The sequence below is a fragment of the Ursus maritimus genome, unplaced genomic scaffold (genome assembly GCF_017311325.1).
Source record: "Ursus maritimus isolate PB19 unplaced genomic scaffold, ASM1731132v1 scaffold_3, whole genome shotgun sequence".
NCBI lineage: Eukaryota > Metazoa > Chordata > Mammalia > Carnivora > Ursidae > Ursus > Ursus maritimus.
In genome coordinates this window covers 1,464,751-1,484,083 of record NW_024425563.1, presented here as the reverse complement: position 1 = coordinate 1,484,083, position 19,333 = coordinate 1,464,751, and the positions used below count along the sequence as shown (strand labels likewise).

At 55.4% G+C, this 19,333-nt stretch overlaps 1 protein-coding gene and 1 non-coding gene across 5 annotated transcripts in view; one reads left to right on the top strand and one right to left on the bottom strand.

Moving 5' to 3' along the window:
• DNAJB6 (DnaJ heat shock protein family (Hsp40) member B6) overlaps positions 1–19,333 on the top strand; it is a 71,930-nt gene that overhangs the window by 48,514 nt on the left and 4,083 nt on the right. For 3 of the 4 annotated variants that reach the window (XM_040643751.1, XM_040643752.1, XM_040643750.1), the window contains exon 9: positions 12,981–13,196. In XM_040643751.1, the coding sequence (XP_040499685.1) occupies positions 12,981–13,196 (216 nt within the window). Of the gene's footprint in view, positions 1–12,980; positions 13,430–19,333 lie in introns of those variants that run through there. The other variant, XM_040643749.1, reaches the window with a different exon arrangement.
• Positions 1,094–1,199, bottom strand: LOC121105933. The gene has a single exon (XR_005838674.1). It is a non-coding gene; the product is annotated as a U6 spliceosomal RNA (small nuclear RNA).

Sequence of the window (19,333 nt, the reverse complement as noted above, 5' to 3'; positions counted from 1 at the left end):
TTTGGGGGGCACCACTCACTGAGCTGGTGCTCGAGGAGTAAGCCCAGCATGGCAGTAGCTGTCCCTCTCCATTCCTCCTTGTTCACCTGGGACAGCATCATCCCCTGCTCCTTCGTGCCAAGTAATGACCAGGTGTGGTTTCGGAAGGCTTGAGGGTGCATCTTGGTTTACGACATTTCTTTGCAGTTCGTACCCCTGACTAGTAAATGTTCAGTTTCACAGTCCAGTGAACTGCAGTTTATTCCATACGGGATTGATATGTGTCAGGAAAGTGTGTCTGCTGTCATGCCCTTCTCCCCACCCCACCACCCTCTTTTGCTGACCATTGGGGACTGCATCCTGAATCTGAAAGCGTTCCACACATGGGTAGGAAAACACAGAGAACACAGGCCTTCGTTAGCAGGTGGCAGGGAGCCTCGTGGAAGGACCTTGGAGCTGGAGGTGATGTTGCAGAAGTCGGATTGGCTCCTTTCTCCTGCTTTGGGAGGACCACCTTACTGTGGTGTGACCCTCTGCCCCGCGCCCACAAACAGGACTGAGTGCACAGGCTGGTGTGGTGGGGGCGGGTGGATGGTAGGATGTGGGTTAGACTTCAGTCTTTTCCAGAGGCAGCCTGAGCAAAAGCGTGGCTCCTGGCGCCGTCCCTCCGTCCCCAAACACGCATGCAGTGAAATTGGGAGTTGTGTGGGGTCTGAAGCCTGCGGGAGGCTCATTTCTCAGGCATTTCCCCCATTTCGTTTCTTTGATAATAGACTTAGATTGTTTTGAGTATCAGTACACCAACATTCCTGTTTGTGTACAGTTTTTAATGTACCAAGTTATGTGGTTGTGGTTCTTTCCTAAAGTGTTTTTTTTCATTTTTACATTCTTTAATATTTAAATTCAGTTAATTGAGATATAGTGTATTATTGGTTTCAGGGGTAGAAGTTAGTGATTTGTCAGTCTTCCGTAATGCCCGCCACCCAGTTACCCCATCCCCTCACCCTGCTCCCTGCTCCCTGCTAGCAACCCTGTTTGTTCCCGAGAGTTCAGACACTTACGGTTTGTCTCCTCTGTTTTTGTCTTATTTTTCCTTCCCTTACCCTCTGTTCATTGAACTATGGAACGTGTCACAAATTTGTGGGTCCTCCTTGAGTGGGGGCCATGCTAATCATCCTTGTATCATTCAGTGTTAGTCTGTGCGCTGCCAGAGTAAGCACTCTGAACAGTTCTTTCATTGATTTCCCAGCCTAACGTTTGGAGGTAAATTTCCCCTAAAAGGATATGAAGTAGTGGTATTTTCCCATATTGATGGTGTGTTCCATCATAAATGTCATGAATACACAGTATCATATGCGCTTTATACTTACACACATACATTAACAAAGATACTAGGAAAATCGGACCACCAGAACAAAGCTGTTCAGTTGTCTTTTCCTTCAGCTCTCCCGTTGGTGAGCTGACCCTCTTTGGCATCAAGGTGGTGGGGAGGACATGCCGAGGGCCTTACGAAGCCACGCTGCCTGGCCACTCTGCCCACTGCCTATGTTAGGAACGTCGCTGCTAATCACCCCTGAGCCTGAGCAGATTACCTCTTTTTTTTTTTTTAATTATTATTTTTTTCTCTTATGTCAGTCACCATACAGTACATCCCTGGTTTTTGATGTAAAGTTCCATGATTCATTAGTTGCGTATAACACCCAGTGCACCATGCAATACGTGCCCTCCTTACTACCCATCACTGGTCTATCCCATTCCCCCACCCCCTCCCCTCTGATGCCCTCAGTTTGTTTCTCAGAGTCCATAGTCTCTCATGTTTCATTCCCCCTTCTGATTACCCCCCCTTTCTTTATCCCTTTCTTCCCCTACCGATCATCCTAGTTCTTATGTTCCATAGATGAGAGAAATCATATGATAATTTCTCTGCTTGACTTATTTCACTTAGCATTATCTCCTCCAGTGCCGTCCATGTTGCAGCAAATGTTGAGAAGTCGTTCTTTCTGATGGCTGAGTAATATTTCATTGTATATATGGACCACAACTTCTTAATCCAGTCATCTGTTGAAGGGCATCTCGGCTCCTTCCACGATTTAGCTATTGTGGACAATGCTGCTACGAACATTGGGGTGCATATGGCCCTTCTCTTCACTACGTCTGTATCTTTGGGGTAAACACCCAGTAGTGCAATGGCTGGGTCATAGGGTAGCTCAATTTTTAACTTTTTAAGGGACCTCAACACTGCTTTCCATAGTGGCTGTACCAACTTGCATTCCCACCAACAATGTAGGAGGGATCCCCTTTCTCCACATCCTCTCCAGCAATTGTTGTTTCTTGCCTTGTCAATTTTTGCCATTCTAACTGGCGTAAGATGGTATCTCAGTGTGGTTTTGATTTGAATTTCCCTGATGGCTAATGATTTTGAACATTTTTTCATGTGTCTGTTAGCCATTTGTATGTCTTCATTGGAAAAGTGTCTTCATATCTTCTGCCCATTTTATGATTTGTTGTTTCTCGTGTATTGAGTTTGAGAAGTTCTTTGTAGATCTTGGATACCAGTCTTTTATCTGTAGTGTCATTTGCAGATATCTTCTCCCATTCTGTGGGCTGCCTCTTAGTTTTTTTGACTGTTTCCTTGGCTGTGCAGAAGCTTTTTATCTTGAGGAAGTCCCACAAGTTCATTTTATCTTTTGTTTCTCTTGCCTTTGGAGATGTGTCATGAAAAAGGTTGCTGTGGCTGATGTCGTAGAGGTTGCTGCCTATGTTCTCCTCTAGGATTTTGATGGATTCCTGTCTCACATCGAGGTCTTTCAACCATTTGGAGTTTATCTTTGTGTACGGTGTGAGAGAGTGGTCAAGTTCCATTCTTCTGCATGTAGCTGTCCAATGTTCCCAGAACCATTTATGTGAGCAGATTACCTCTTATCTGAGACTTTGGGGTTGCTCGATAGGGTGCCGGAACACTAACATCAAATCCAGAGCTGGCAGAGAGGGAAGGGTGGGCTCTGCGTGTCCCGCCCACCATCTCTCCTTGTTTCCCTCGTCTGTGGACCGTTGGAAGGGTCCCTGCAGAGTGCGTTGATCTGTGATAATGTGTTCAAGGGCGTTGGGAAAGCATGAAGGACTGTTTAGAAGGCGTGAGGAAACGTTCCCACATTGTCCTACGAGTTGTTGCCAGTCATCTGTCCAGCAGGGATTGGATTCCCAGTTGGTTCCAGAGTGCCTGGCTGGGCCGGCTGGCCCAGTGCGTGCTGTGTGCTCACTTGCCCTTTGCGCCTGTTGTGGCCTTGGCCTGATTATCTTGTGCACCCCAGTAGGGGTGGTTTGCAGCTTTTACCCCCAGTCTGTTCTTGCAGGAGTAGTTGCGCTAAATTAGATTGCTAGAAGTTGAATAGTTGGGTTGCAACGTGTGCATGAAAATTGACAGGCATCACTTTCCACAAAGAATACTTCCCCGTCAACAATGGATTCCTCACGTAACTTGTAAAGACTGTCAGTGATTTCTAAACTGGACATTTCTTTGGTTAATGAATTGGGTGGAGCATAACCTATGTTTTTCCCGGTTCTGGGATCCATAGGTTCCTGTCACGGTGGGGTCTTAGTCCTTTGCCTGTTCTGTGGAGGGGGTGGCCCTTTGCAGTGGTCATCTGTTCATTGGACTTATTCTGTGGTCGTCTTAATATCTCAAAAAGCTGGCTTTGTTTTGACCTTTGGTTTAATATGCTACATCTTCCACAACCAAGTTTTCTCCCTTTCTCTTGTACTTACACAGGTATTTGTGTCTTTGCTTCTTTAACTTACGTGGAATATCTGTGCTGAAAACATCTGACTTTCTCCCAGATGTCTTTCCGTGTTCCTCTTACACATTTCCATTAGACATACAGCTGTTTTGGGACTCCTCTCTTTCATTCTTTTGGTCCTATTTTATGCCAGGATCACCCCGTGTCGGTTTGTAGTGGTTGCCAGAAGGCGCAGCTTGTATTCAAACCTATCTCGGGTGCTCCATATGCTTCGAAACGAAAGGCACGGTCACCTCTGGGTACCCACCCCATCTGATTTCCTTACCAACTGGCTGTTGTGTATACCTGAGTGAGAAAGTAAGTTTTTCTATTGCCTTTTTATCTGGTCCCTTCACTGTGCTTTTTGGCCTATTCTGTTTTCATCTTACTTTATTTTTTAGAGGTGAGGGAAGGGCAAAGGAGGAGGGGGGGAGAGAGCGCACGAGAGAGCAAGAGAGAGCACGAACAGGGAAAAGCACACAGGGGGAGAAGCAGACTCCCCCCTGAGTAGGGAGCCCAACGCGGGGCTCGATCCCAGGACCCTGAGATCATGGCCTGAGCTGAGGGCAGACACTTCACCGACTGAGCCCCTAGGCGCCTTCGGGGAGAGAATCTGAAGCTGGCTCTACGCCCAGTGTGGAGCCCACCACAGGGCTGAGGTCCTGAGATCAAGACCTGAGCCGAAACCAAGAGTCAGATGCTCAACCGACTGAGCCACCCAGGCGCCCCTTGGCTTACTCTTGTTTTTAAAACTATCAATTTTTTATAGCTTAGAAAGCCCTACTAGTTTTCTCCTGTCCCCCCCCCCCTCATTTTTTCTTACCTAATGGTTAATACTGAGAGTAGGGGTATTTCCTCTTGTTCTCAGTAGTCTGGTTTTAGTAGTTGATTTTTGTGGGAATATGTGCTTGGCTGCAGCTTTTTCTTCCTGTTAAATGAGAAAGCTGGGTGGTAATGCTGGATTCTCTGACTTGAAGTCCTCTAGGGCTCCCGAGTGTGCGGGAGGTCCGGTCCTGGTCTTTGTTTCACTGGGACACCTTCTGTGCTATGTCCTTAACGAGGAGAGGTGCCTTGCCTGCAAAGTCCTCTGCTCTTGGCCCGTTTTCCAGTTACTGGTATCTTCAGATTTTCTGCTGTTCCTGGTTTGTTTACGTTTTCTCCTTGTGGTTGAGCAGCTTGTGTTTCCTGTCGAGGAATGGCTGTCCTGTCGAGGCCTAGGAGCCACTGGTCAGTCTGTGGCGAGAGTTCCTTCTCTTTCCTCACATCTGTTCATTCTGGAAAGACTAGCTTTTAGTACTTTCCTATTAATGGACACCTGATTTTATCGTTTTTCTGTTTTCTTTGTTAGTTGCTCTGCTGAGTATTTACAGCCTTTTTGTTCACAAATTGGAGTTTTTAAAATTACTTCCAAGTTTAATGTATGAAACATCCTTCATTTCTGATGATTTTTAAGTCTGTTGTGTTTTTATTTCCATTCAAATTATGATCTATAAAATATGAAACACCTGTTTGGGATGAAGCGTTCAGAAACTGCAGGTTTTTACCTAGTTGATTCTGTGGACTTTGTGTTTTTTCCTCTCAGTTTAGTTATTTCTGTCCCTATTTATTTACCTTCTAAAAATGTTTAAAATACTAATCCTTCTAGAATTTTTTAGTGAAGTATGGAGTCTAGTTTTTATTTTCTCATATGAATGGCTATTCTGTCCTTTCCCCACTGTGAAATGTGATGTAATTCTTAAATAATTTGCCTTTGGATTTTTTTTTTTTTTTGAAATCGCTCATGAGCATTCTCCTACACTGAATAAATTTGTTACAGATTTTTAGAGAGAGAATACCCTTAACTCGAAGCGTTCAGCTCTCTGAGCAGTGTGGTCTGGGGCCGACTTCGACTTGGGAGAAGCGCCTTCTGTGTAGTGTGAGCTGTAAGAAAGGCTCTAACACACGTTCACGATTCTCTGGGTCACCGAGTTTTAAAATCAGTATGTCCCCTAGTTCTGCTTTACATTTCCTTCTGGAGAGAATTTCATAGGAACGTTGTGCGTGAGTGGTGCTCACTGTTGCGTGCACACGGGAGCTGAGCTTGGGCTCCCAGGCCCCGCGAGGCTGCGCGGAGGGAGCGCGCTGGCGCTGTGTGCCTTTTCCCTGGGTGGGGGGAGTGCAGTCCCCGGGTCTGCTCGCAGTGCATCGTCCTGACGCAGACGACTGCAGGAGTTCTTGGCACAGACCTGGCTTCATCTAAAATAGGTTTTTGAAAGATTTAACAGATGTCAATATTTCACAGAAGATGGAGTAACTGAGAAGAAACTAGAAAAATCAGATTTTATGAGTATCTGAACCTATGGAAGCAGAATGTTTATTCTGCTTTATGATGTGTCTTTCCAAGATTCATTTCAGTTACTGTTAATAATGTCAGCTGTCCTCCATCTCCGTGAAGTCTTGCTTCAGAGCTGCGGTTACTGAGGACGTGGGGCAGGCACGCAGGCCCGGCAGCCCGCGCGGGGCACGAGGGCTCCATTCACAGTTCGGGTGGCATTTTCCTCCTCTCTCCCCACGCCCACACGGGTCCTGTCCTCTTGAGGCCCTGCTGCAGCGGGGGTAGGGCCCTGTGGCCCCGGGACCTCTGCCAGGATCGCTGCAGGGACCTCAGAGGGCCGCGGGGCTGTGCGCGGGGGGCCTTCCATCTTTCGCACCATTTTCTTGGCGTCATCCTCCGTCCTCTAATGGGCTGTAGGCAGGTGGTCGCAGCCTCCTGCGGCCAGGGCTCCAGACGTGACCCCTAGTCGCAAGACGGTGCCAGCTCTGGGGAGGGAGACAGAGTGATTTCAGATGGACCCAGGTAGACAAGCCACAGATGAGAAAATTAAGCGCTGGCTGGTTCGGCTTCGGTTCTGGCTTAGGATCGTCCTCAAACCATCCGGACGCCACAGGATATGGTGATAGGAGAATCCCAGCTGATGGCCCCGTGTTCCAGGCGCCCTTGGCTTGCCTGCCACTCTAACACTTTCCACTGGGGCTGCGGGCGCTGCGGGGTAAGTGGAATCCAGCCCGGTCCCCCTAGCCCATCCACACGGTTCGTTCCGGATGGCTGTGCCGTGTGTGGTTTCGCCGGGAGGCCCTTCCACTTCACAAAGTGTCCCGAGCCTTGGCCACAACCACGTGTTTATCAGGAGGTTGCCCGGCTGCACTGTCGGTAACACCATTAGGCCTACGCCACGCACGAGCCTTTGAGGTCTTAACAGAGGCCCGTCGAGGACCCACCCCTGCCTGCCAGCCACGGGAGATGCACAGTTGGCCAGGCCTGGCTGAGGGAGAGGTGGCATATGGTGGCCACGCCATGGAGGCTTGCAGCTCCCTGGGGCCCGGGTGAAGGAGCTCTGTCCTTGGTTTTCAGCTGAAGTGGGGAAGCCAGCAGCACTGGGGTTCAGGGCCCAGCTTCCTTGTAGGCTACTTTGTCATGGCCCCCCACGTGGTTCACGTGCGCTCCGTGTCTGCTGTGCAGAGCGGCCTAGGCAGGAATTTCCTCCGTGTTCTCCCTGGCCTTCACCCCAGATCCGGGTTCCACGTACTCGAGTTCCCAGCACTACAGCCCCTCCCTGCCAGGGCCTGGGCCCCCCTGTGACGTGGTTTCCCTTCATGTAATCGGCCATGGTGTGCTTTCACTGCGTCCAATTACTTGGCGAACTAGTCCTTGCCTCCCTCCATGAGCAGGCATGCCCGTCTGCCTTCCCAGTCCGGCTTGCATGTTGTCCCTGTGTCATGTGTCCACCCTCTGCTGGCTAGAATTGAGTTGTTCCCTTATTGAAAACCGCTCAGGGACCCTGTCGGCTTAGGACACATTTTAGATTCTGTGTGGTGCCTGTGTTTTCCTGTTCCTGTCCCATGCTTTTCTATGGCCACTCTGCCCTACGTCCCAGGCACGTCCTGGTCCATGCTGCTCCCTGTGCTGTTCCCATGTCCCTTTTTGTGCCCCTTGGGGGAACTGCCCACTCGCTGGTGGGCCTCCGTGTTGCTGACCTCCTCGTGGTACCGTCTTCTGTTAGTGTCCTCCACTGAGCTCTGTGAGAACAGGAGCCGTGTCCCACGCTGGTCTCCAGTGCCTGGCACAGACCAGGCTCTGAGGTTTGAATGAATCTTCTGATGGGCCAATGGTGCATTTTTGGATGCTCGTGTAATCTCACATTGTGTTCGTGGTATCCATGATTTGAGTAAGTATGGGATTAACCCTCCCCGCCCCCGCCTTGCCTGCACCCCCACGGAAATGCAGCCACAACCAGGGCTTCTTGGATTGTACTTATTTGGGAAAAGTGATTCTGTTTGTATCTAAGGAGTTTGTTTTCATTTGCATATCATCAAGCTGGAGCGCTCCCTGTGTCTGGACTCCATTTGGGGAAAGAGTGGAGGCATTGGATGGGTCGGCTGTGTGCGCAGAGCAGCTGCTGGACATTCCTCTCATAGCTTCTCGATGATTTCAGTGAGCTTTGGCTCGGGAGACCGGCAGACCGTGTTTTTGTTTTTAAATTTTATAACTCGGTGCTACGGGGCAGGACCGATTCTGGTATATTTAGCTCCCCCAGTGACAAAGATGCTTGGACTCTTGTGAGCATCATGAAGTTTAGTGAATTCACACACAAAAAGGCTTGCAGAGATGGTACCAAGATAGTAAGTTCTGTGTGGGCTGGAGAACTGGATGTGACTTCCTGTTTTCCAGGTAATTGTATTACCTTCTGACGGTACAAACTGGTAAACTCAAAGTGCTGAAACCCTGGTAGACGCCCTAGAAGAGGAAGGGTCTAGTAATTCAGGAAGCTGTACGGAGCGTTCGGGGAAGGCTGTAAGAAGAGAGAAGGGAAAGGCTGCTTTCAGGAAGAGTGACGGGTGTAGGGGATGAGGTCGGGGTGGCCGTCACAGTCTGGGTTTCACTCAGGAACTTGTAAGTCACGCCAGGGCATCCGGAGGATTCGGGAAGGTGCTCGTTGGCGTCGCATGGCGAGTTACTTCGCAGGCAATCTTGCCCAGCGGCGTGCCGCGCAGCCGACTCGGGCGTGTGGCCTGCGGCCCTGGCCTGGCAGTGGGAGCACCAGGGACCCAGCCCGGCCACATCCCTGGGCTTTGGAGCCGAGGTGCCAGAACAGATGCTCTGAAGACGGGGTGGGAGGCGGGGGTGCTCTCGCCAGGTCTCGCAGGCGGGTCCTGTGTTCAATGCTTCGGAAGGTAAACGGGGCTTCTTTGAAGTTGAGGTAAGGTAGAGCCAGTTCGATCCTGTGGTCCTAACCCTCCCTCAGAAGCTCCCTATTTGGTCCCTGTGAGGCAGGAGCGGTGGGGACCTGACGAGCGGTTGACCTCCCCTTTGTGACACCGTCCATTCTGACACGGGGCGCGGGCAGCCCTCGTTCCAGACGCTCCTCTCTCTCCTTCCCTCCCCGTACCTGAGCCGTGCTGTGAGGACCAGAGCCCCTGCGGGTTTCGCGGGCTCTGCAGCGGAGGGATGGTGTTGCCCTGGGTCTCCAAACGCTCCAAGTCCATTGTAACCCTCGTTACTCTTAAAACCAGCACTTGCATCCCCTTCCTCAAACTTGGGTCGTACGTGCCACCAACAGGGAGAGGATGGGGGCCTCCTGTTTCATAAACCTGTCAACACCTGCGAGCATACCGCACACCTAGTGGGCTCAGTGAGTGCTTGAAGGAGTTCATGTGGAGTGAGCCCTTGTAGAAATTTTCCAGTGAAGATTTCGGGCTAAGACCACAATGTAATCTTTGTTTCTCATTTTCGTCCTTTATCTCCTTTCTCTAAATCATTTTTCCTGGTATGTGAGACACCTTCAAGTTTTGTGGGAACTTCGTGGGGTCAGTGACATGATTGTCCCTGCTCCAGACCCGAGGACCTCAGGAGCTCCGCGTGGCGTGATGGGCCTGGGGGAGCATAGAAGTCAGTGTCCCCGATAAGGGTCGACCGTGTGGATCAGGAAGAGAGCAACTTGAGGGACAGCAGGTGCTCAGCTGCGTGTCCTGCCCCTATTTCAGAAAGTGCTGTGTGGACCTGGCAGCCCAGCTCAGCCCTGGCCACCTGCCCTGATCACGCGGAATTCCCGATGCAGGGCCTGTGCAGTGGGGCTCGAGGCCTGAACTGCAGTGGCCCTAGGATTTGCCCAGGCCGGGTGCGGGGAGACGGGGGAGAGAGGCGCCAAGCCTCTGGCCGGAGCTGGTGGGCAGGCTCGGGCACTTGGGCGGGGGCCTCATGCCTGGCCCCCCCGCCGCAAATACCCTGGCTTCCCATGCGCTGAGTGTGTCCGGATCTGAGAGGCGTGGGAGACGCGGCGCCCCTGCCCAGAATCTGTGCAGCGGACAGAAACCTTCAACACGCGCGTGTCTGTTTTCTGTCTCTGCATATTCGAGGCATTCTCAGAATGTCGTCGAGCTTCACATCTTAGAGACGTCTGGTTTCTAACCACACAGCAAACCCAGAACCCGACGTGGCCCTGGAAGCCGGTGTGTGTGCCCGGCCTGGGCCTGGGGAGAGTGGGGGGGTTTGGTACAGAGAGAACCGGGGGCGGGCCGGACGGCCCAGGCCTGGCCCGTCTTCCCCAGACAGTGGCCTGTGTGGTCCTGCGGCGGCCTTCGAGCTCGTGGAGGCCTGTGTCCGGCAGCAGTGGGCCCCCTCTGCACTGGAAGTGATGGACGCGAGGCCAGCTGTCTGCGCGCAGATAAGTTCCCTGCTCTTCTGTGGGGGTTGGTCTGTGGCGGCTGTGGCTGCAGGTGCTTGAGGTGGCAGGGAAAAGGCGCCTCTTTCTCTGGCGTGTGCTGGAACGGCTGGTGGGGAGACTCGGATCTGAGTGTTCCTGAGGTGCGGTAAGTAAGCTGGGAAGGGCGCGGCTCCCCCACGTGCCCCGATGCTCGGTCCCCGCTCTGCCACGTCCGGGCCTGCTGCTCACAGAGCCAAGCCCACACGGAGAAGTACTGACTGTGTTCTGAGCGCGTGCTGACATCTTCTCCAGTGTTCCACTGTAGGTTACAAGGTGTGGTGGTGTGGGGCCAGGAGGGGCGGCCCGTTTGCCTTCAGAGGCTTCCCGTCTCCTTACAAGGTGGAGAGAAGCTGAGCATGTGCCTTTGTAACGTTCAGGGCCCAGAGCTGGTTGTGGTGTCAAGAGTCACCCTATTGGCCAGCGCTCAGGTGCCACGGCCACAGGCCCCTCCCTGAGTGCGGCTCGCAGCCAGGGTGCCCACAGACACCGAGGTCCTGGCTGCCCGCCCTTCTCCACTTCCCACTGCAAGTGCAGGCTTGGAAGTCAGGTCACCATCTAGTGGTGATTCCTTATCGCCAGCTCCATGGGGCCTATGCCATGTATCTGGGAGTGATACTTCTGTTTTATTTGCCAAAAACAACACAGTGCCACATATCAGACCACAGACCCCCACCGAGAGGTGGGCTCCCCCCGAGTGCTCCCCTAGCCTCGACCTTGGCCCTGCTCCTGGGTGCCCCACTGACCGCCTTCCTGCTGCAGACAAGGGGTGGTCCTTGGGTGAGGCGCCTGCCCCAGAGCCATGTGACTGCTGGGTCCGGGGCGTCCCTGTCCTCTCAGTCATTGGATTTGATTCTGGGACACCTTGAGTGGGTTCAGAGGTCCTCATGGGAAAGTCTGTCCAGGCCTCATGCACGGGACCGCTGAAGGTTCCCTCCCAGCATGAAGGTCTGCCTCTTAAACAGCCCCAGGCTAGCATTTCCGTTTGGCCAGCAGGTGGGACATGTGCATGGTAGCCGGGAGAGAACTGGGCGCTGGTCCTTAGTCAGGCCTCCCTGCGGGGCTGGGGGTCCGAGTGCCAGAGATCACGGAGCGCACGTGTTGGGTGCCAGTGTGTCCAGAGCTCCGGGGGATTTCAGAGGCTCCCTGCGTAACTAGAGACTCACCTTGAAAAACTTCTAAAATGCAAGCGGCACGACGCGGGCTGCCCCAAGACTTCCTATTTCTGCAGTAATTTCTGTGCGTGGTGTGGGTGCTGAGACCGTGGAGTCCTCCGCCTCTCACCAGCATGGCTGTGACTCCAGCAGCCGGCGCTCCTGCCTGAGGCCAGTGTCCCGCCAGGGCGTGGCGGCTGGTCCTTGCGGTTCAGAAGCTGCTCCGTGAGAAGCAGTTGGGCGCACTGCAGCCTCATCTGGGCGGGCGCTCTCGTGCGGCGCTGAGCCTGGCACCTGGTACGAGCGGGCGGTGCGCCAACACCCGTGGTCGTAAAAGCTGGCGGTCCTGACACCGCGTTTCAGGAATATCTCCACAGCGCGTGCTCCTCCGACGAGGATCGTGGGAACGGGAGGTCATGCGCTGTGCCGGGCTTGTGGAGGTCACGCTTGGAGGGAGGAGGCCTTTCGGTTCCCTCCCTGGGCCTGGGGTTTTATGCGCTGGCTGTCTGGGTGTCTGATGACGGTCGCTCCCTGGATGGTAGACGCCCCCACTGCCCTCTAAGGGGCAGAGTAGGTACGAGGCTCAGGGAACGCCCCCTGGGTCCGTTGCTCCCTGAGATGGGTGTGACAGCATCGTTCCTGAACTTCAAACACCGACTTTCTCTAACCTGTGCGCCTGGTCATCAAGAGCCTTCAAAGAATGAAATATGCCATCCTTCAGTGACGATTAGAATTTGTTTTCTGGTTTTATTCCTAGTGTTTACCTAATGTGCAAAACTGCTTTCTACTTTTTAAATGACCAGTAGACACACAATTTTGAGAGCAATGAGGACTGTCCCATGTTGCATGTGTCTCTGGGGTGGCATGACCCATGTGGGCGGGGCCATGGCTCTGAGCGGGCAGGGAAATGGGCCATCAGGCCCCCACCCCCCCGCCAGCCGACCCCTCCTCACCTTAGATGGACAGGTGCTAGGAGTCAGACTGCCTGGGAATGGGATGGGAGGCTGCATCTGGAGGCTTTTCCTTGCAGGGTGATAACCGCTGGGTCAATTTTGATGAATTTGTCGTGGGCAGTGCGGCCCCTGACGGGTTTCAGTAGGACGTGTACTTTCCTGACAACGCATGAAGTCGTCTGTGTGCGTGAAGGGGTGGGCAGGAGCAGCTGTGCCCAGGGGCCTGTCCGCTCCCGTCCCTCTCAGAAGGTGAAGGTCAGGCCCTGATAGTGCAGGCACTGGACTCAGATGCAGCAGCGTGGGGGCCCCCAGGAGAGGGCTGCGTGCGGGGTGGAGAGGGGAGCAGTGTGAGCTCACACCCGCCCCGTCCTGTGCTTGCAGGTGTGGCCGATGAGAATGCTCTCCTGGAGGAGTGCCGGCGTAGAGGCCAGAGCGCGCTGCCCTCCCAGCCCGCCAGCACCAGCGGTCACTCACCGAGGTCACACAGGCCGGCCTCCCTGCCCAAACCCGAGCCTCAGCACATGTGTGAAGAGGAGGACGAGCCAGGCAAACATCGGGCCACCACCAGCCCCTGGGACCCCTCCGTGCTCTCTGCAGGTGTGCAAAGGGAAACCGATGTGGAGCTTCCCCGCGGGGACGCCTCCCTTCCTTCCCGAGACCAGAGAGGACCGAAGTCGCTCCTGTGCTGTTGTGTCCTGATCTGAGCGGGGTGGGGCTGGGCGGGGGCACATGAGAGGCTGCTCAGAGCATGGTGGCGGTGGGAGGAGGCCCCTTGCTCTCGGCTCCCCTCCCGTGAGGTCCCCCAATTAAAACGGGGTGCCAGTCTTCCACGATGGTATGAAGTGTGTTATCTTCATGGATGACAGGGGCTGCTTTTACTTGAAATGTTCCATTTTGTCACTTTGCACTTAATGCTTGAGCTCTTGCAGCTTGGATGGGATACACGCTCCGAGCCGCTCACTGAACCCGTGGGCACCTTGCAGTCTCGGTGATGCAGTGTTTTGCGTTTGCTTCCTAGCCCCGGTGCCTTCACGTGTGCTTGGTTAAAAACAGAACAGAGCACCCCTCCTGGACAGCTTGTTGCCGCCTTCCTCCCAGGTGGAGCTGGCAGTGTTTCCTGCCGCTGGGCGCGCGGGCTGTTCACGACCCGTTTCTCTAGAGCCCTGGCTCTGCCTTCAGCTTCTTGCCTTGTAGTTCCTCATAGAGCCCAGATGGGTCTTTGAAGTGAATTCCCCATAGAAAGTTCTGGGTCGTTTCTGAGAGTATGGCTGTGCTGTAGCTTTGACCTGTGTTCTGAAGTCCAGTGTCAGATGAGTTTGAATTATTCATGAGTTTGACGCAATTGTGCCCATCTCGGTTGTCGCCACGGGGAGCAGCCACGGTGACCGTAGCGTGCTACGGGGTAGAGGAAGACATCACCCTCGGTCCCCTGTGTCAGGGTGACGTCAAGGTGTGTGCGAGGCTCATCCTGGGGGTCTCAGCAGAGCACGCCATCGCAGCCGGGCATGAGAAGGATGAGATTTGTCCCCTTCCTCCCCCAGAACTTTCTGTCAGGCACTTGGTCCCTCACAGCTCCTTCTGGCCCTCCTCAGATAAAGCCGGGGGTGTTTGTAGGGTTTTGCGGAGGACAGAAGGAATGTGCCACCCACTTGACCGTGGGTGTCCTGGGGCTTCGAACCACAGCAGAGAGTGTACACGGGGTTGTGTAGACGTGGCCGCCAGCTCGGGCCTGGAGTGGTGCTAACACAGACGGACCGCTGAAAGACATTAGCCTTTTCCTGTGTTATTGAATGAAAAATGGGGGGAATTGGAAGCGCCGTTTGAATTCTGCTTTGAATTGCATTGGCAATTGAATTCTGCAACTCATTCTGCCTTGAATGGACATGTGGACATTTTCCTGGGATTGATAGCTCCTGACACTGACTGGTCGTTGGGCAGGGGGCAGTGTGGTAGTCAGGGGTCGTGGCAGGGGGCAGACTGTGTGCTTGAACAAATCACCGTTTGAACGTCTGTCTGGTTGGAAGGACACCGTAAACCTACGTACTGTTTCGGAATATCCTAGTTCCCGAGAGTAAGGTGTGCAGAGATGGGCCTCCCTGGTGGAGTCGAACTCGCCAGACGGCCAGGCTCCCGGGCCGGGATTTGGGACTGTCAGCAGCAGAGCGGGCCCAAAGGGCATATCCTGAGTTTGGAACCAGACCCGTGCTTCCCAGGCGAAGCTGCTGCTTTGCTCTAGACCCCCAGAGACTACACCTGCTGAGTGCAGAGTGAGTTAGCCCTACTGCAGACCTGGGTTAGCAGGTGAGTGCAGAGTGAGTTAGCCCTACTGCAGACCTGGGTTAGCGGGGTTTTCATTCTTCTCCCTGAAACCTCATGGTTTGGTCAGCTCCGCACCATCAGGTCCCCTCCAGTCACTGTTTTTGACCCCAGCACAAGTCTTAGAAGACGCAGGGGACGGACTTCCCTTGTGTCCAGCCCCCTTTCCTGGGCTGTGGAGAGACTTGGAGGCTTGCCTTGTATTCCCGGAGCGAAGCCTCTCCCTGCTGGGGTCAGGATGGCCGGAGCACCTTCTAGGGGGGTTTCTGATGCTGTCGAGTCACAGTGAGTAATGGAGTCTTGAAAAGAGTGTCAGAGTTAAGTCACCAGAAATTAAAGGTATGAATTCCATACAGATGTGTAGTGAGCTCATGCCAGACACTTTGGTTGACCTTCGAAGCAGCCCGAAAGGAAGAGTCAGCAGACTAAGTGAGAGACGAACTGTGGCACAAAATGGCAAAGTTGGACACAAAGCTGGTGAATGCTGTCCAGGGTAGTAAGACCGTCACCTCTCAGGGTCTCCTTCCTGCCGGCAGGATGCTTCGCTTCCCTGCACAGACCATTTGCAGCTCTTGGTCCAGTGGTGCAGATCTGGGTGCCAGCCAGTAACAAAGGAGGGCTGGGCCTCCTCTCCGGGCAGACTTGCCGGGAGCTCGGCAAGAGCCCTCGTCTCGGGACACCTGGACGCCTCCGGGACAGCCTGTGTGTGCCACGCGGTGGCTCGGTGCGTGTTTCCGAGCCCTGGGTGATTCCTCTTAAGCACAAGCACACAGTAGGGAACTTGGTTCCCTGGGCGCCTCCAGGCCGGAGCAGCCACTAGACAGAGGGGCCGCTGGGAGGCCGCCAGTGGCCGTGCGGTGGGGAGGCAGCCCGGCAGCTCCGGGAAGGGATTATTCTGGGCTGAAGGCCCCTCTCCCCTGAGCTGTGCTCCTCACGACACAATTTGTTGCTTCTGGGAGGGCTCACCATGCGGCCAGCACAGCTGAGAGACCTCAGGATCCGGGGGCAGCGCAGGGAACAGCGGTGTCCGTGCTCGGGAGGCGGGAATGGCCACGGCCGTGCAGATGCTGGTGGCAGGCGGTGTGGTCTTGATGGGCCGGCGGGGCCGTTTTGTGCACGTGCTGCGTTCCCGGCCTCCTGTCCCGCCCGCCCTGCTGCATTTTAGGGGACAGAGGCACATCGGGGTTGCGCATGGCACGTCTCCTGGAGATGGTCGGCGTCCGGGACTGAGAAAGGGGTCGTGCTTTTCCCGGTGGATCCCGCGCAGACTGTGGGTGTGTCAGAAACATGGAGCTGCTTAGAGGGAAAAGTAAAGTTACTCAACGTAAAACTCCACGAATGAGAGAATAGAATCGATCCTGTAACTTTATCTTATTTCCGTGCGTGGGGTTTGAAGGTGGCGCGCGAGCCGGGCCTGCTGTGGAGCGCTTGGCCTTGCAGAGCGCGGCGTGGCACCCGTGGCTCGGCTGCCTGGCGCCGCACGCTGGTGGCTGCTTTGGGCAGCTTTTGAAGTCGGTCTTTTTAATGATACTAATTTATGTACCTAACACGCTTCTCTGCCGAGAACGCTCACCAGGGCTTTACGACGTGTCTTTCCGTGAGGGATCCTTGGCGCTAGCAGTCTGGCCCGTCCACAGCCCGCCTGATGGTCCTGGTGAGGGGCGTCCGTGAACGCAGCAGCCGTGCAGGAACTCTGGGTGGTGGGAAGGCCCCTCTCTCTTGTATGCTTTGTCCTGGAACCCAGGTCCTGTACGAAACTGTCCCAGTGATTCTGCTTCACCGCGGACCCTGTGTGTCCACTGCCTCGTGGAGCCTGGGCGCACCCGCCTCACCTGTACGACCTGGGCATCCACCGCTAAGTCCCAGGGCTCTTTGGAGTCCTGGCCCTGCCCTGCCATCCCTGCAGTTTTAGATCCTTATTATCCAAAGGGTGTCCCTGTCCCCAGAACCACACTACCGCTTTGTCCTGGGGGGAGGGCCGTGCGTGTGGTGAAAGCTTGCTTTGCCGCTGCCCGGCTGGGTGGGGAGCAGGTGGATTTGGGTTTGTTTGGACGCCCCTCGAGGTTTGTGCCACAGGTGTGGCTTGGGGCAGGGTGGGGGGGACCTGGGAGTGGGGCCCCGCGCTTTCAGACGGGCGTCTGAGGCTGGTCCCCGTGGAGCCTCTGCCCTGGGCCCTCTCCGAGCACCAGGCCCTTGGCTCCCTCGCTGTTGGCGCTCCCACAGACGGAGTTGGCTGTCGGGGTAAATTAAGCTTCCTTTTCTTGGTCGGCTCTGGGAATTGGCCTCTGTGGTGGCGGGAGAGCCCCGGGCTCCTCGGCTCTGCTGGCCGTTGGCAGCTGTCTTCGAAGGAATAACCGGGAGAGGTGGTTGGCCGGATCTGTGGCCTCGGGGTGGGCGATGTCCCCCACGTGCCCCAGATGCATGGGACGGGCACCTGTTGGCTGGGACGTGTCAGCTGGGTCACAGGTGGACCAGCTCCACACCCCCAGAATCTTGTCATTTGTGCTGAAATGCCTTTAGTTTGCCCCAAGTTAGTTTTCTGTTGTCATCTTAAAGCACTGTGGCAGAAGTGTCGTGTTAATAAGGACTTTGAGGCGTCGACACCCCGCCCCTGCGCTGTGACAGCAGGCGTTCTCTGGGGGAGGGGCTGCAGCAGCGGCGGCTGCACCGAGCCCAGCTCTGCCCGGCTTGTGCCCTGGGGCTTCAGGGTCCCTTCTGGGCCATGACTGGAGTGGGGCCTAGGGCGGTCAGGCCGCCACGCTCTGTGGTGGAGGTGGGAGAGGGTCAGGGGCCACAGCAGGCGGCCCCATGGCCCCCGTGTTCCTCTGGGGCCTCTTGCTCCCTCAGCCTCGGTTGTCGTCATGGAGCCTGGATGCGACAGCTTGGTAGAGTGTGCCTGGGCGGCGCAGGGAGCATAGCGGGGACGGGACTTCTCTGACCTTGCTCTGACCGGCGTCCCGAGCCCCAGGGACAGGAAGAGTCTGTCCCTCAGTGGTAGGTTAGCGGGTTTTTCTTTTTCTTCTTGGGTTATCTTATCTTGGGGGAGAGGAGGCCATCCTCCCCTCTAAGAAATGATGCCCACAGTGAGTCTGAAGCCAGGGCCCCACAGTTGGGTGAGCCTCTGACGATCACACGTGAGGCCTCTGAACCCCACTCCCTGTGTGTCCCTTCAAAGCTGCTGGCCGCTGCCTGCACCACTCACGGCCAGCCTGGGAGCCCATGATGGGAACGATTCCCTGTGGAGGTTTCTCCACAGAAGACCCACCTGGGACCAGATGGGGCCATCTTGGTGTCACCTCTTTGTACCTCCCGTGTGTAACCACGTCCAGTAATGGACCCACCGACGAGTCCCCAGACTAGCTCTCATTCCCTGTTTGATGCCTCAGAGGCTGCTCTCCCTCCCTTGCCCCCTCAATCATGGCCGCTTGGGCCCATTCCCTAGATTTGCCTCCGGGCGTGGCTGTGGGTGAGCCCTCTGCCTTCCCTCCCCCTTGCCCTAATGAGTGCGTTAGCCCTTCGTCTTCTCCCTCCCGTGGAGAACTCTGAGCCAGCTTTCCTACACACACGGCCCTGGGTGACTTAGCACCTGGCAGGTGTAATAGCCCCCAGTTGAGACACGCAGGTTGCGTGGAACCTCGGGTGCATGGGCTGCAGGGAAGGTGGTGAAGGACCGGGGCGTGGAGGGCCTCCTGCGTCAGTCGCGTGAGGCCTGGTGTTACTGAGGTGTGGCGTGCGGGCTCCTTCAGTGCTGTCGTGGGGTGAGCAGCCCGCCCTCGTAGGCGTCCCCTGGCAGCGGGTGGTGAGGCCATGAGCCAAGCCCGGGGCAGGTGTCTGGGGCTCCTTGTACGTTGGCTGTCGGCCCCCATGTAACTGACGGGACCGCGTGCCTGGGATTGTGGTTCTGCAGAAGGACGAGTGTCGTGCCCCCCTGGCGTGTGCTGACAGCCGCGTCTTAGTCCCACCCCAGGGGGAGGGTGCTCACAATGGGGCCGTGTCCTTTCAGATCCTGATGCGTTCACATGGTCTTGGGCAGGTTCGGGGGCCCGAGTGCGTCCAGGCCCAGCTCCACAGTGACCGGGCTGGTTCTGCCCCTCGTCCTGTCCAGTCGGGCACTGTTGCGTGGTTACCTGAGACCCGCGTCCCGCCCGCCTGCCGGCTCGTCTGTGCCGTGCCTCCACCACACCGTTTGCACCGGTTGTTTCTGCAGAGCCGAAGCCGGGCTCTCCGGAGGGTGAGGCGGCGTGTGTTCACCTGTCTCTCCTTCACCTTCGGCCAAGCGCACGTGAAGCCCACGGCAAAGGGACAATGGCAGGTTCTCATCCTCAGATGAGGAATGGGAATGAGCCCCCAAGAGCCCGTGGAAACGAGCCCACCCCTCAGCAGGGCTCGCCCCTGCGGCCGGGACTCTGGTCTGGCCG